At 40.2% G+C, this 16,648-nt stretch overlaps 1 protein-coding gene across 1 annotated transcript in view; it reads left to right on the top strand.

Annotated features, from left to right (window-relative positions):
• Positions 1 to 16,564, top strand: part of DNAH10 (dynein axonemal heavy chain 10) — a 59,741-nt gene extending 43,177 nt beyond the window's left edge. Inside the window, exons 59-79 of the mRNA XM_068911659.1 lie at positions 153 to 289; positions 1,175 to 1,392; positions 1,769 to 1,990; positions 2,620 to 2,767; positions 3,301 to 3,580; positions 3,938 to 4,167; positions 5,495 to 5,768; positions 6,220 to 6,324; positions 6,836 to 6,990; positions 7,774 to 7,928; positions 8,149 to 8,332; positions 9,159 to 9,359; positions 10,561 to 10,770; positions 11,163 to 11,258; positions 11,967 to 12,138; positions 12,746 to 12,877; positions 13,420 to 13,631; positions 13,733 to 13,900; positions 14,180 to 14,360; positions 15,554 to 15,699; positions 16,160 to 16,564. Of these exons, the coding sequence (XP_068767760.1) occupies positions 153 to 289; positions 1,175 to 1,392; positions 1,769 to 1,990; positions 2,620 to 2,767; positions 3,301 to 3,580; positions 3,938 to 4,167; positions 5,495 to 5,768; positions 6,220 to 6,324; positions 6,836 to 6,990; positions 7,774 to 7,928; positions 8,149 to 8,332; positions 9,159 to 9,359; positions 10,561 to 10,770; positions 11,163 to 11,258; positions 11,967 to 12,138; positions 12,746 to 12,877; positions 13,420 to 13,631; positions 13,733 to 13,900; positions 14,180 to 14,360; positions 15,554 to 15,699; positions 16,160 to 16,306 (3,773 nt within the window). The 3' untranslated portion in view covers positions 16,307 to 16,564. The remainder of the gene's footprint in view (positions 1 to 152; positions 290 to 1,174; positions 1,393 to 1,768; positions 1,991 to 2,619; positions 2,768 to 3,300; positions 3,581 to 3,937; positions 4,168 to 5,494; positions 5,769 to 6,219; positions 6,325 to 6,835; positions 6,991 to 7,773; positions 7,929 to 8,148; positions 8,333 to 9,158; positions 9,360 to 10,560; positions 10,771 to 11,162; positions 11,259 to 11,966; positions 12,139 to 12,745; positions 12,878 to 13,419; positions 13,632 to 13,732; positions 13,901 to 14,179; positions 14,361 to 15,553; positions 15,700 to 16,159) is intronic.
• Positions 16,565 to 16,648: the final 84 nt, after the last annotated feature.

Here is a 16,648-nt window from a genome sequence, read left to right as displayed (position 1 = left end):
ACAAATGTTGCATATTGGTTATCACAGCATTGCTCCAGGGCTACAGAACTAGAGTGGCACTTTAGATAATGCTGGTGGGGAAAGGTATTTCTCTGAGGATTTCTGCACTGCAATTCAACTCACTTGCAATATTTTTGTGTTTCCTCATTTAGCTCTGTTAAAGAATCTTAATACTACCTTTGAGGAAATGGAAGTTGTCAGCAGAGCAGGACTGGGAATGTTAAAGTTTGTGGAAGCAGTGATGAGCTACTGTGATGTAGCTAAAGAAATCAGGCCAAAGAGAGAGAAGGTAGAGTGTGTGGATTTGAACTCAGAGGAGGAGGAAGCATGATCCTGATGAGAAAAATAACACTTGACAATTTCATACACTGCCCCATTTCTCCTCTTCAAAGTGCTTAAAAAGAGGTGTTTAGGAGAACCACTGAAGTTAGGGGTGAGGCAGGTACACAGTTAACTACTGTATTTATGTCATGAGGCTGTTGTAGGCGTTCCCATCTGGGCCAATGCTTAAAGCAGGAGGGAAGGATCTGTTCAGGTGGGACATGATCAGAGAAACACAGCTTGCAGGTGTCTGCTTAAAGCAAACTTGTAAAATGCATCGTTTGGGCAGAGGAGAGCTCAGTACTACACAACATCCATGTCCCTGCCTTAAGCACAGGTCTTTTTAATAACTTTTTTATAAAGACTGGAAACGTCTCTCTATTACCAAAGGAGATCTCACATCCAGCAGATGGTGGGAAACTTTCTATCAAGGAAAGATTCTTATATACAGCTGACTACTGAGAAAGCGTATTTGTTAAATGATGGCTCTAACAAGTTTTAAGGCCTCAATTTCACTATTATTAAGTGGACCAACCTCCCGTGTTGTCATGGAATGACAGTCCTGCTTACCTCCAATGTCAACAGGACTGCTCACGTACCTAATATACCTAGTGGGTACAAAACCCTAGTACAGGAGATTTATCTGCTTTGGAACTGCCGATTCAGACCATATTGAATATGCTTGGAATGGGGAGAGTTGTGTGAGAAACAGCGCTGGTTATTTTGGCTTACACTGTTTATTACTAGGGTGCCTTAAAATATATGATATAGCCAAACAAAATCTGAGAATTTAAGATTTCTCTCCAAAACCCTTCTTTCCTCTGATACTCTTAATGATTCCTTCATAATGTAGGTGGCTAGGCTAGAACGGAACTATTACTTAAGTAAACGGGAACTGGAAAAGATACAGACAGAGCTGGCTACAATTCAGGATGAGCTGAAAGCTTTGGGGAGCAAATACGAAGAGGCTATAGCAGAAAAGCAACAGTTACAAGAAGAAGCAGAGATTATGCAGAGAAGATTAGATGCTGCTGACAAGCTCATCTCTGGCTTGGGATCTGAGAACAAGAGGTAAGTCTAGATCCAGAGAGAAACTTTTTTGACCTTAGGGATCATTTGTCAGATTTAAAGTCTACCAAACGGAGACATTTTTGGAAGCATCGCTTCCTGTTATGTTTGTTTCTGCGAAGCAGTTAATATCCGTTAGTGCTTCAAAAACAATAAAATCGATTTTTAATGCAGAAGAAAAAGGTGAGCTCAGATGAAAAGAGAGAAGGTTCAGATCAACTCTAATGTCGGTGGCTATCATAATAATGAGAGAGCAACTGATTGTAAGTTTGAAGGTCTGTCTCAACCTGCAACTAAAGTAGAAGCAGTTGGAAATTCTGCCTGTAACCTCCACCTCTCTGGTGCAGACTGATCCAAGACTTCCGTATTTTTCTATCAGGTGGACAAAGGAATTAGAGGAACTCAAAATACGAAAAGTGAAGTTGCTTGGAGACTGTCTGCTCTGTGCTGCCTTCCTGAGCTACGAAGGAGCATTCAACTGGGACTTCCGTAATGAAATGATCTATCAAGTGTGGCAAGAAGATATTCTTTCACGAGAGATTCCTCTCAGTCAACCTTTTAGGTTAGAAAGCCTCCTGACTAACGAGGTAGAAGTCAGCAGGTATGTCCAGTCAAGAAGTCCAGTGACTACTCTATGTGGAATTGTGAAGTGAGAGTCTGGATCTGGATTGGTAGGATAGAAGTTGGCATTGTAGGTGATGGTGCACAGCCATTCCAGAGAGAGACCATTTTGCTTTCATGTCTCAAAGATAACACGGAGGCAAATCATTTTTCTTCCAGTTAACTGGGGATATTTGTTTTAATAAACTGTTGTACTTTGTACGCCAAGGATATTCACTGAACCTAGACCCATATAATGCCTTTTTACAGTTTTTTGTTTTTTGTTTTTTTCCCTATGGAGCAATCTACAATATGTGTTCAACCCAGAGCCCAGCAGGAGTCTTTTCGTTGAGTTCAGTGAGTTTGGAATTAAACCCATTCTCAATTAGTGCATATTTCTGCTACTGCAGGATTGCTCACCACAGCAGTGTTTTGGGTGGTGTAGTGATAAATAACTCAAAAATGAGTCAGTCCCTGTTTTGAGACTGTTCCACAATCACATGCGGTTTATGTTTCCTTGTGTTTCTAATAGAGTGCTCAATGGATTGCATGTTTTTACTGACAAATGAAATGTGTTGCTCTCCCAGCAAGTTTTGTCTCCGGCCTGATCTTTGATCATTCCCTTCCTAGGTGGGTTTCCCAAGGATTGCCTCCAGATGAGCTCTCCATCCAAAATGGCATCCTGACAACATGTGCAAGCCGCTTCCCACTTTGTATTGACCCACAGCAACAGGCTTTAAATTGGATTAAGAAGAAAGAAGAAAAAAATAGCCTGAGGGTAAAGATAAAGCATCATTTTATTCATTTACTGGTTGTTTTGAAAGCTGAATAAATATCTGTTACCAGATACAGGGAACCAGTAACACATTGAAAAATGTGGTGACTATTTCATCTTAAAATAGATAGTTGAGTATCACTGTTCATATGACCTTCAATTCTTCGAGAGTGATGTTTTGCTCAGGATCTTGGCTAGCCTCAGCACCTGCAAAAATAGTGTAACCAAAAGGCCGGTGTAGCTTGTGTTTTATCTCTGCTCCAGGATACAGTTTTCATGTTGGACATTAACACAGTTAGAAGCATAGTTGGAACTTTGAAGAATAGTTCTCTAAATGGCAATTGTTCTCAACGGATAGAAAAAAACATGCACCTTTGTTGTTTTGTACTAGGGCACTTTATGTCATCTGTAAGGGGAAACAGATCTGCATTAACAAGCAGCAAACTGAATTAGTGCTGGCAGCTATTGTAAAATTATCATCTTCAGCAAATTGAATATCAGTCCTGTTTTCATATCTTCGCATTATTCTCTTACAGATGGCGTCTTTTAATGACCCAGATTTCCTTAAACAGCTAGAGCTGGCCATAAAGTATGGCAGCCCTTTCTTGTTCCATGATGTTGATGAATACATTGATCCTGTGATAGACAACGTCTTAGAGAAGAATATCAAAGTTGCGCAGGGGCGAACATTCATCGTCCTGGGTGACAAAGAAGTTGACTATGACAGTAATTTTAGATTGTACTTGAACACCAAATTAGCGAACCCGAAGTATTCTCCCTCTGTGTTTGGCAAAGCTATGGTTATCAATTATACAGGTAGGCAAAAGCATGCTTTTAGTAACAAACTAGTGATTGTACTGTAGTGCAAGTTTAGGGCCTCGGTGCTTATCTGAAACAATAAAACCATAAAAAATTCCTAGTCTCCCTTATACTTAGAATCTGATTTAATACACAGTTCTTCTCACTTCTCTCCCTTTATCTGGAACAGAGGTAAATATCTCTTCTTATACCTCTCACATTAGAAGGCACTGGTAGGATTAAAATATAATTATTAACCAAGTCACTCTGTTGCACAGCTGTAATTTTATAAGATGAGCAAGATGAAATGAGTTGCCTAAAAGCTGTCCTTGTTTTTAAAAAAGATTGCATGCTGTCTACATGTTGTATCTGTAGTTACACTAAAAGGCCTAGAGGATCAGTTGCTCAGTGTCATTATGGGTTTTGAAAGAAGAGAACTGGAGGAGCAGAGGGAACATCTCATCCAGGAGACAAGTGAGAACAGAAACTTGCTGAAAGACCTGGAAGACTCTCTCCTTCGGGAACTAGCAACGTCAACAGGAAACATGTTGGACAACGTGGACTTGGTGCAAACCCTGGAGGAGACAAAATCCAAAGCTACTGAGGTACCAGCTCTGGGCTTTTAGGAAGGATATCTGCTCTTAGGACCTCTTCTTTCCTTTTCATTGTGCTTCATCTTCATTCATCCTTGAAGCTAGGAATCAGGTTGAGAGGAAATGGGAGAGTTTTCTCATGAGTAGTCAGGTATAGGAATTCTTGTAAACGCTCATCTACCATCTGTACGGAGACCAAAAACCCACTTAATTCTTGAAGAACTTGCTTTCTGTAACCTTAAAAGTCACAGTCTTAGCTTGAGGACATCAGTCCATAATAGGCGGTACAAGTACCGCAACTTACCTAAGTGCCAAGTGTGTCTTAAGAGACATACTCACAGTTACAAAGTGTTTGCTTGACACTATGATAGTGGACCAAATTTGCAACCCTATTGTATTTTTCAGTTTTTGGCAGTATTTTATTGCATCAGAGAACCAAATCTTATCTTAGCAAAACCCTTCTTATTAGGACCAAAGTAACGGTTGCTTACAGTTCTGAAACAAAGAGTATGTGATATTATTTCTTTCAGATCTGAGACAACCTTTATCCTGTGTTGCATCAGATCTGAAATTAAAAATGAAGATAGCTGTTACTCGGAGAGGATAGAGAATCTACATTCTTGGAATTTTTCCGGCCTTAGATGGGCAAAGCCACAGCTGACCTGATCTAGTGGTGATGATAGTCTGGCTTTGGGCAGAGAGTTGGACTCGAGATCTCCTGAGGGCCCTTCCCACACTATTTCTATGATTCTGTGTAAATCCTTCCCTTTATTTTTCATAAATATACAGAGTGGGATTAATCTACTGTAACTTTTGATGTTTATAATACAGACTTTTTCAGTTACCTGACCAGATTCCCTGTATAGTCAACAGAGAGAGAGAGACATGCACTGTTAGGGCATAATTCTTCTGACTTAGTTCAGATATCTGCATTCAGATAAGATAAATCATGCCTCAGCAGAGTCTCTTTCTCTCCACAGACTATAAAGGGACATGTAGGATGACTAGCCTGGATCTCTTCACAGCGTCCTGTTTCCCTTGCTCTGGGAGAAGTTTTACTAATACAGTAATTAAAGATCACTTGCATTCTAACTTAAATATGGTACTTTTTAAAGTAAATGTATTTGAATATGTGGACACTACTAGTCTTTAGTAACTTGCATCCTGGTGTTCATAGGTTTTAATGCATGTTGTTCCCTGCAGTCATTTTAAATCCTAAATGTTCACAATTGTTGTTTCAATATGCTTAGCAATAGCATAGCTCTGTTTATTGTGATATAATATACATACTATAGATCAGTGCAGTAATTACTTGTGGATAAGACCAATGTCTGACTAGGTGACTGAAAAACTCAATCTGGCTGAGAAGACAGCGGTGGATATTGATCAGCTTCGAGATGGCTACAGACCAGCTGCCAAGAGGGGAGCCATTTTATTCTTCGTTTTGTCTGAAATGGCACTTGTGAACATCATGTATCAGTACTCATTGGTCTCCTTCTTAGAGGTTTTTGGACTCTCTCTTCGGAAATCCATGCCCAGCTCTATTCTTCTGAAGAGGTTAAAAAACATCATGGATACATTGACTTTCAACATCTATAACTATGGCTGTACAGGTTGGTGTGGTTTGGTGATGGGCTGATACTGTGTTGGGCAAATGCTTGTTAAAGGCCGTGCCTTTGGCTGGTTTATTTTAAGCAATCTACCAAACAATGTTCAGTTCCCTGCAGTGTTTCTGGGTTTACTCTCATTCCCTGCTATTCCTGTTTGAAGAAACTATGCCTACTACCAAGCTAACTGTTAAAGAATTTTTTTTTATAATACAATATCAATGACAAGTAGCAAATCACAACTGTGGATCTCACATCCTTGGATGTTGCTCACAGATGCCACTTTGACTCCCAGCTTGTAGTTGATCCATCCTTCTGTAAGGCCTGATCCAAATCCCTGTCTTTGATCAACCTCATCTTTGTAGGGTGACCAGATGCAGGATCTGGATTTAAAATTTGCTCTAGTTCCACATGTTTTAGCAGCAGATTTTTTTAAAATGTTGTCCGTTCAATGCAGGCTTGTTTGAGAAGCACAAGTTACTATTCTCTTTTAATATGACTGTCAAGATAGAACAAGCTGATGACAGAGTTCCGCAGGAAGAACTTGACTTCTTTTTAAAAGGTAACTTGAATATTTATATATGAAAATATGACTATGTTCAGCTATAGCTAAAAGATCTTTTGAAGATAGATTTTGAATAGATATGATTGGCTGCAAGAGCTAGCATCTAGAGAAACCCACTGAAGTTAGCTGAGCTATATTGATTTACAGAAATTGCAGATTTTGCTATTTGTATTTGTTTTCACTTTGTCGAACCGTGAAGAGGCTAATCTCCTTTCACTAAACATATTGACAAATCTCACATTAGCTTTGGACAATTAGGATGTTACCTCAGAAGATACTCCTTAGTGATTTTCTCACTGTGTATAAATGGTTTTAGAAATAGTTGCAAAAATACAACTTTGGCTTTTGCAAGCAATGCCATCTTTTCTTCAGCATAGCAATTTAATCATACTGTGCTTCCAGAAATGAATTTCCAAGTAGTTCCCTCTGCGCAGTGGGACTGTATGTGTGGCCATGTATTGGAAAATTCATGACATGAACATTTATTCTGTTTTCTGAATGTGACTAGGCAGTATTTCCCTGGAGAAGAGTGCACGAAAGAAACCGTGCGCTTGGCTTCCAGATCAAGGCTGGGAAGATCTAATTCACCTGTCTGAACTATTTCCTGAGAAGTTTGAATCTCTTCCAGATGATGTGGAAAAAAATCCAGATGTATGGAAAAATGTATGTGCTTTTCTGCAATCCTGTTTTCTCCCCTTGTTTTTCTTCTGGTATTAAACGTTCAGGTATGATGCGATGTGCCACAGCATGCCGTAGGAAGCATGCGACCACTGGCTTTTTCTGTCAAGGCCCTGCTTTTCATCTTGACCTCAGTTAGCGAAGCGTAATACTGGATTATTTAAAGAAGAATGAGGTCTCTTATTATTTAAAAAACAACTCCTGCCCCCTGCCAAATTTTCCCTGTTACACTGTAGGTATTTTATTTTCCAGACAAATGCCTTAGATAGGTTCTTTGTCCTGTTGAAGACAGTGAGATTTTTACTGTTGATTTCAACAGATCTCATTTTACTTTGTGCTAAATTGTACTTTGATCTTCTTGTGGCAGACAGTTCTGTAGCCTAGTTACAAACAAAGACTTTCCTTTGTTCTGCCTTTAGTTTCATTGCTTGTCTTCTTGCTTAAAAAAAATCTTTCTATAAGCAATCTGTTAATACTTTTTGCTTGAAATGCTATTTTCCATATCTTAAGAGAACTACTTGTCATAAAATGAAAGTATGAATGTGTTTCTGGACTTTAATGTTTTATACTGAAAAAGTTGAATTTTTGACATTCATTTAATACAATCTTTGAGTATTTCTTTACAGTTTATTGACTTTCTTTTTGTTCTCCTCATGTCTCCTGGTTTTAGTCCCTAGTTAATCAAACTGCTTTTCTCTGCCTTTCCTAGTAATTTCACTGATAGATCCATATGATTAATTTGCATTGCCTCCCATCTTTTTTCACCAGTGGTATGATACAGATGCTCTGGAGCAGATGCCATTCCCCATGCAGTACCAGAGCAATCTCACAAACTTTCAGAAACTCCTACTTCTACGGTGTTTCCGAGTGGACCGGGTATATCGGGCAGTAACGGACTATGTTACTCTGACAATGAGTGAGAAGTAAGTCACTCTCTCGTTACACATCAGAATCACACTGCTTGGGTTTCTTGCACAGAACTGGAGTTGTAATCAGTTATATAAATTATATAATTTGTCTAAACAATAGAGCATGGTTTGTCTCTGTATCATTTCCATATACATTCTGCAGTGAACTTCGATGTGAAGTGGCTGCTTTTGTATAAAATAGCAAAACAGTTTATTGTGCTTCCTTTCCTACCAGGTATGTGCAGCCCCCTGTGATCAGCTTTGAAGCTATCTTTGAGCAGAGCAGTCCTTACTCACCAATTGTTTTTATCTTAAGTCCTGGCTCTGATCCTGCCAGTGACCTCATGAAACTGGCTGAGAGGACAGGTTTTGGAGGGAACAGACTCAAATTCCTAGCCATGGGACAAGGCCAAGAAAAGGTAATTTCAATGGGAGGGCAGGAAACATGCTGTGAGCAGGAAGTTAGTGGGTGAATTGCAAATCATGTTTCCAACATTACAGGCCTGCCCAAATTTCCTTTCCAAAGGTTTGCTCCATTCCAAATGGAGTTACTTTGTGGTTCAGATCTGACATACAATTTGCCAGCCTAGGAATAATGCTTTCCCGTAACTTGCAAGGGGGCATTTGGCTGGTTGGCTGATTTTACAGTTTAGGCAAGGGTGGATTCAGAATGATTTTGTCGTCTGTCTTAAAAAATTGTTGCGCTGAAAAGATGTTGCTCTGTAGTCTTTCAGAGTTTTATCAGTGACCTTGTCTGTCTGTTTATGGACACGAGTCGATTGGAAGTCACGTCTACCAAAAAGATATCCTGGTGCTCTTTCTGTCCTTCCTATCCGCTTCCCTTTTTGTTAAAGACACTAAGGCAGGGATCTCCAAAGCTTAGCAGTTGACTGAATTTGCTGTGATTTCAGTCAGTGGGAGAACTCCTGTTAGCTTCATTTAGAGCACCAACTCTAAAGCTCTGATCACTACCCTCTTCCAGCCCAGGAAATCGTTGAATGCTTTGCATGTCTTTCATTTCAAAAGGAATTAATGAAATAAAAAGAGCATTTCAGAGCAACTTCTTGTGGTAATGGAGCAGGTCTGCTCTTAATGAGGAGCATTCTGGTTAAGTCTGCTAAAACTAATGAAAAGGCCGAGTGTGCTTGCTAGCAGGAAGAAATCCATTGCACTAACCCATCAGAATTGGTTCGCTTTCAGGATAAAGGGAGAGTTACTCACAGGCAGTTCTTTTCCTCTCCTAAGCTTGCTCTGCAAATGCTGGAGAATGTGGTGGCTCGTGGACTGTGGTTAATGTTGCAGAACTGTCACCTATTGGTGAGATGGCTTATTGATCTGGAGAAAGCCCTGGAGAAAATTACGAAGCCTCATCCAGACTTTCGCCTCTGGCTGACGACAGACCCTACCAAGGGCTTCCCCATTGGAATACTGCAGAAGTCGTTAAAGGTACTGAGTCGTGGGGAACCCCAGCTGGGAGGACGTGTCCTGCCACTCTTACTCAGCAAAACAGACTGGCTTTGGGAGGAGCAGGGCTTGAACACAGCTTGCTGACTCGGGCTGTAGGAGCTAGCTTTTTGCCTTTGTAAGCCAAATCCTGTTTTCATCATTCTATTTATATGATGGTGATTTTTCCTTTAGGGGAAAACTGCGCAGCAGTGTTTCTCTGAATCAGTTATTTCCGAGTGGGGGTTTATCAGCAAACCTGGAGATGTGACAAAAGCTCTTTAGACCCAAATGCCACCACAAGCGAGGAATAGCTTGAGACAGAAATAGTCCTGTCAGTCCTGATGCTGAAGTGCAGAACTGAGGTCGAGCGTAGCCTGGCAATAGTGCCAGTGGAGCAGACACTGTAATAGGATAATGGTTTCCAGCTGCTACTTCAGGCTGCAGCATTTATCACAAGCAAGCTGAGCTGATTATTTTGAAGGCACAAGCTAGGATGCTGTCCTAACGTTCTTTCTGTGGTTGCTTTACTTCAGTTGTGCTGAACGAGCCCTGTAAACATAATCATTCTATTTCACAGATTTGAAGGCAATGGCATGACAGATTCACCCAATATGTGCTCTAGTGTATCAGTGACAGCTCTAGAGTATTCACCTCTGGCAGTGCTTAATGCTGCAGTGGGGAGAAGAAAGCATAAGTGTATCTTTGATTAAAGACTGCAAATAACCACTTTCTAGGTCCAGCCATGAGCAACGAGGACAAAGGCTGTATAGCATGTTGAACGTATTGTCAGGAAGGTGGCTCTGCCTTAGTTTCATGATCAATAAAGTCATGTTAAAGATTGTATAGCCCTCTCACTGTGATGATGTATATGACTCACCAAAATGTGCAGTCAGACTGCTGATAGTATTTCAGTAAATTAGATCTTCGAGTATGATAAACATTAATAACATCTGTCCAGTAACATGACTATTTCTAAAATAGTACCGAATTTCTCTTTACACATATATGTTTACCCTGATAAAATAAACAGGCCAATGTACCATCTTTACATAAGAAAAGTTCCCACGTTGATATGAATTTAGAAAGTTGATCAAATTTTTAAAGTTTGCATTGTATAACTTACTGAGGCAGCATGGTATATTTACAGTATGTATCCCTGAGGCTATTCAGTAATTGATGGCTTCCCTGATTACTTTGATAGGTTGTAACAGAACCACCTAACGGTCTGAAACTGAATATGAGAGCCACCTACTTCAAAATCCCCCCAGAAGCCATTGGCCAGTGCCCACATCCTGCCTTTAAGTCATTAGTCTATGTCTTGGCATTTTTCCATGCTGTGGTTCAGGAGAGAAGGAAGTTTGGCAAGATTGGCTGGAACGTACCCTATGATTTCAATGAATCTGATTTCCAGGTAAGAAGCTAAAGCTAATGGCTCTTATATTCTGGAGTTGCACAGATCACTTTTGAAAATATACCATCTATCCAGCTTTAATTCTTTCTCACATTAGCATTTTGCCCCCCTTTTTTTCTGCTGCCATGGACTCATGTAGACTCATGATCTTCTGTAATGTCACTTTTGGTCACCATAAGGCCTCTAAAAATGAATCAGATTGCCAGTCCTTCCTCTTACTTTTGCTTCCCTCACATATATATATATATATATTCAACAGGATTTATACTAAAAATTTTAATTATTTGAGGAAGAAATGCTTGTTAGTTTTCAAACAAGAACGTTGTTATCTATGGATGTATCTAGCTGATTTGTGAATCTTCTCATCTGTCGTATTCTAATAACTTTATTAGGTCTGCATGGAAATTCTCAACACATACTTGACAAAAGCTTTCCAGCAAAATGATGAGAAAATCCCCTGGAGTAGTCTCAAGTATCTTATTGGTGAGGTGAGTGCCTACAATTTCACTAAGGAACATTGATGATAAAATAATCTGGATAAATGAAGATTCCTTTCTGCATGGGCTGTATCATGGCTCAGAATCTCTCCTGGGCTGTCTTGAAACCCCTCTGTAGCCCTGAGCAAGCCACTTAATCTCATTGTCTCAGCAAAATAGGGCCATTGTGTGAAACTGCACCACAGGGAAGGTTACGGTTCTTAATTAAATTCTTGAGTGAGAGAGCCCTTGGGATTCTCTGATGAAAGGTACCGAGCAGCACAACTTCACAGTACTGTTAGTGCACTGGGATATTACTGATGTGAGAGCTGTACAAACAGCTATATGTAAAGCTCTTGCGGATGTGCTGTGTAGTAGCCAGCCAGTTCAACGTAGCTGCAGCAGCATGAAATTCTACAGGAAATTGTTATTTTGCAGTGCTTCATCACAGCTAATTGTGAGCTGGTATCCTGAGGAAGTTACCTATTGCACATAAATCACCACGGCTGGTTGGACTAGGATCCAAATACTTCCTGCTTGTTCCCCCTTGAGAAGAAGGGGGCTAGAGAAGATGTGGTTGGTATTCCTTAAGGGAGACAGTGTTATACCAAGCAGTTGTTGCAACAGCAAAGCTGTTGTTTTGGACCTTTCAGCAATTTTCTTAAGTGTATTTGCTGCCAAAAAAGCCAGTGTTTTAATATTGGTTTAACTAATTTCTAGGTCATGTATGGTGGGCGTGCAATTGATAGCTTTGATCGCCGCATTCTGACTATCTATATGGATGAGTACCTGGGTGATTTCATATTTGACACATTCCAAGTGTTTCATTTTTATAAAAATGACGAGGTTGATTATAAAATTCCAGAAGGAACTGTAAAAGATGACTTTGTTGGTAAGAAATATTTTTCCTGCTACATTACCTAGCACTTAAAAAACATATCTACTTACAGTATAAATTTTCTCTTTATACATGCATTGCTGAATATGAGCAGTTGAAAGAAATGTCAGCCAGTGTGTGTGCGTGTGTGTGTGTGTGCGTGTGTGTGTGTGTGTGTGTTGCAGTGTTATATAACTGATGATAACACTTGCTGTGCATGAGCAGCCCTTGGTAACAGCATGTGAGCTTAGCAGTCAGCTGCTCACATTTCTTAAAAAAAAAATCCCCAATTAAACAGCTATAATGCATGCTAATTTTTTTAAACATCAACTGATATGTGTGTGTGTGTATATATATGTGTTTATATATATATAATGTAAACATAAATACATATATGTATGTATGTATATATATGTATACATACACACACACACACGTGTGTGTATTTAATGCTTAGAAATGTTTATTCAATCCTTACAGTGTTTCAGTATCAGCATTTGATTATTCAGGTGAAGCCAAGCAATAACAAGAATAGCACATGGTAGTCTCTGCGGCATCCTTTTCACCTGGTAGCTGTGTCTTAATGTATTGCGTTTTGATGAAGTGTGTTTTTGTATTGTAGAGGAGATAGAATCTCTGCCACTTGCTAATACTCCAGAGGTATTTGGACTTCATTCAAACGCTGAGATTGGGTATTATACACAGTCAGCTCGCGATATGTGGGCTCATCTCCTTGAGCTGCAGCCTCAGACAGGTACCATTCTCTTGTCACTTTGGCTCGTTTGTGCAAACAGGAAGTAATGAGGTGCTGAGCTCTGTGCTGTACGGATTGTGATACCAACCATGCTGCTGCCCAGCGCAGGGCTGCCTGGGTCCTGGCCAGCGCAGGGCTGCCTGGGTCCTGGCGTGGAAGCCACAGCCCCTAATGCTGCCTGAGCGCACGGTGCTTGGGAGAATCAGGTACTAGCTGGGGATCCCAAAGGCTGGCGCATGGAAGAGGGTTTCTGCAGGAGCACAGGTAGGTGTCAGCCTGCCCAGCCCTTGGGCCTGGACTTAATCGTCTTTCAGAGCAGAGACCAAAAACCAGCAGGGACCTTTGCCAGAGGGAAGTAATGCATGCCCAGAAGCACAGCTTGAGGCACACGGGATCTGCTGGTGCAAATGTCGGTGCTGCAGGGGGTGGGCAGAGAGTTTGATGCCAAAAGCTGAGTCATCCTGCTAAGTTCTCTTTACATAATTAGTAATAGAAGGGCTAAATTATTCAGCTTTAGTCTTACTAAGCCATTTTTGTTTCAGGTGAATCTGGTACTGGAATTAGTAGAGACGAATATATCGGGAATGTTGCTAAGGATATAGAAAACAAGATACCGGAAGTATTTGATCTTGACCAGATACGAAAGGTTTTTGGAATAGACATATCCCCTACAACTGTGGTGCTGTTGCAGGAACTGGAACGGTTTAATAAACTGATCATTCGCATGGCAAAGTCATTGGCTGAACTACAGCGCGTAAGTAAGAGCACTGCTACAGTGGCTCACAGGTACTAGATGAAATTGGTCAGGCTTTAAGGGCCCCTGGTCAGGCACTCACACTCTCACTGTCTTTCCAGGCCTTGGCTGGGGAAGTTGGAATGAGCAGTGAGCTAGATGACGTGGCTCGGGCTCTCTTTAATGGCCAGATTCCTGGTATCTGGCGGCGGCTGGCCCCTGATACACTAAAAACACTTGGAAATTGGATGATTTTCTTTAGAAATAGGTATCAACAGTACTTCAGCTGGGTAAGTGAGAAATTCTAGAAAACTTTTTGTTTTGTTGATCTGGATTATATGCTGCACAAATCAGTGCTAAATTGCAGAAGTCAGTAAACACACTGCTTTAAATAAGTTTGTTTGAACTAATGCCAGGCACCACCTAGAATGATAAAGACTCATTGCAGGATTATGGGCATAACAGAGACCAGTCACTGGCCAGTCTTTAAAAGACTTGGCATCAAGGCTGAGTACTGGGTCTGGTGGGAGAACAGAGCAGGAGCTGCAGGTTGTCTTTTGTGATTGCAGGTTAACGAGAGCGAACCTAAGGTTATGTGGCTCTCAGGCCTGCATATTCCAGAATCTTACCTCACAGCTCTCGTTCAAGCCACCTGCAGGAAAAACAGCTGGCCCCTGGATCGGTCCACCCTCTACACCGAGGTAACAAAGTACAGTACGGCCGAAGATGTCATGGAAGGATCTGGACAAGGTAGCTGTTTTTTTTTTCTGACAGTTTGAAAAAAAAAAAAAGTAATGGGTCAGAGACTGAGAGGGAGCAAGAGTGGGCACAATGCCTTGGTAACAAATCGCTTGGTCTAACAAGTGGAATTATTTCGATTAGATTGCCACAGACAATGTATTTGGTTGTGCATTTAACAGTCCACATGACTTAGAGTTGGGAATTAGCTAGATTCAGGTGTCTCTTTGCTGCTCATCTGCTCTATACACAAAGTACAATTTTTTTTATCCTTCAGCTTATTTATTTATTTGTTTGTTTTTTTAACAGTTATTTTCTTTAACAGTGAGAACATTACTCGTCCTAGCATATTTATAAAGAGCTTTTTTTTTTTTTTTTTAACAATGACTAATATATTTAACTACATTTAAAGAAAAGGCAAATATGTATCTAACTAACTTACTTATTGGGTAAATATATGTCTCTATAAACTTTCTAGGACTGGCCCTGTGCTCATTACTAAATATAACAAACTTTGGGTAAAGGGCTAGCTGAGCAACTCTTGTGTACTAGCCCTGATTATCGGAAATAGGAGTGTGTGTGTGTGGGGGGGACCAAACAACTAAAACAAAACCCCCTCTCTGAATGCTTTTGCAAAATTAAACTTTCAGTTTGGAAAAAAGTCAGTTCAAGGGCCTTCCTAGACTATTCTTTATTTGCTGATGGTCTAGCAAAAGATCTTGGTATTGTACTAGACCAACTCTATCCCCTCCCCTCACCTTTTGTCAGCATGATCTAACCAGAAGTCCCACAGGATTTTTAACAGAAACTCTCTTATAGCTTTACTATTACTTGGACAAGTAACCAGGGGATGTCATACACTGTGGGGAGGGAAACTGCAAGCAAATCAACATTTATTCATTTAAAAAAAAAAAAAAAGTGTAGTACAATTGAATCTTTTTCATTTGGAAGCCCCCCCCCCTTACCCCCCCCCTTTTTTTTTTCAATTGTGCAGGTCATTACTCAATCAAAAAAAAAAAAAACCTAAACACTGCAGAAAAAAAAATAATACTTCTTTATATTTGCAGTTTGAAACAATGCAGTGAGTGTTGTTGCAACTCTACAGTATCAAGGCCTAGCTACTGCAAGGACAACCGTTGTCTTATCAAACTGCTTTTTCAGTAGCTTGATTTAAACAAGATGATGCTGCATTTCTCTCTTTACAGGATGTTTTGTTTCTGGTCTGTATCTGGAAGGAGCAGACTGGGACATGGAAAACAACTGCCTTACAAAAAGCAAGCCCAAAGTCCTTGTGGTCGATTTACCCATTCTGAAGATAATTCCCATTGAAGCCCACAGGCTCAAACTCCAGGTACTTCTTTCTAAATTTCCTTCTATTTTTGTATCTATCTCAAGAGCTGGTAGTCCTTTCCCTCTTACAAGTATGTATCCTCTTGCAAGAAGTATTTTATTGTTATTGCCAATACATCAAGTATGCAGCTTATCACTTCTTACATTAACTTTCTCTGTCCCTTAATTTTTTTCATTTCTAGAGGTTGTATTATTTATTACTTCTTTTCTATTTACTATGAAATAAGCATCTTGGGAAGCTATCCTAATCCTCTTACTCTTTTCTTTAGTTCTTATTACCAGTTAATGACATAAAGGAAGTTCAGGTGTTGTTCAGGTGTTTGTGTTTAAAGGTCATAAGAAATCCACCTTTTAAGACAGTCATCTCTCTTGAAGGCCTATCCTGGGAATTCTAGTTTTCAGTTTCATGCAGTACTCCAAGCACTCACTCAGTGTCCTCCTTTCCTTCGATGCTCTTTCAGAATACCTTCCGGACACCTGTGTATACCACTTCCCTGAGAAGGAACGCCATGGGTGTTGGCCTGGTTTTTGAAGCTGATCTTTACACCACACAGCACATTTCCCACTGGGTGCTTCAAGGTGTTTGTCTCACACTGAATGCTGACTGACGGTTTAAAGTTAGGCACTGGATTTTCCCCACACAGAAAGCCACTGCTGGGAACAGGATGCTTTAGGGAGCATGAATACATAAATAAATAGATAAATGAATAAATAAATGTCAAACTAGGCAAGAATGCAGCATTTCGGGTTAGGGAGTGTTCTTTTACAAAGGAATAAAAAGTCACCTGATTTACTTTAAAATGGCATATTATGACCAAGCTGTTGCACAGCTTGATTAGTATTAATAAATACATTTGAAAAGGAAAGTGTTTTGATCGTTTGCATTTTCTTTTAGAAACAGTCCAGGCTGGTTTACGTATAGGAAAGAGGCAATAAGTCTCTCACACACA

This window comes from Struthio camelus, chromosome 17 (genome assembly GCF_040807025.1).
Source record: "Struthio camelus isolate bStrCam1 chromosome 17, bStrCam1.hap1, whole genome shotgun sequence".
NCBI lineage: Eukaryota > Metazoa > Chordata > Aves > Struthioniformes > Struthionidae > Struthio > Struthio camelus.
Note: the sequence above shows the minus strand (reverse complement) of the source record. Positions and strands in the feature narration are given on the sequence as shown.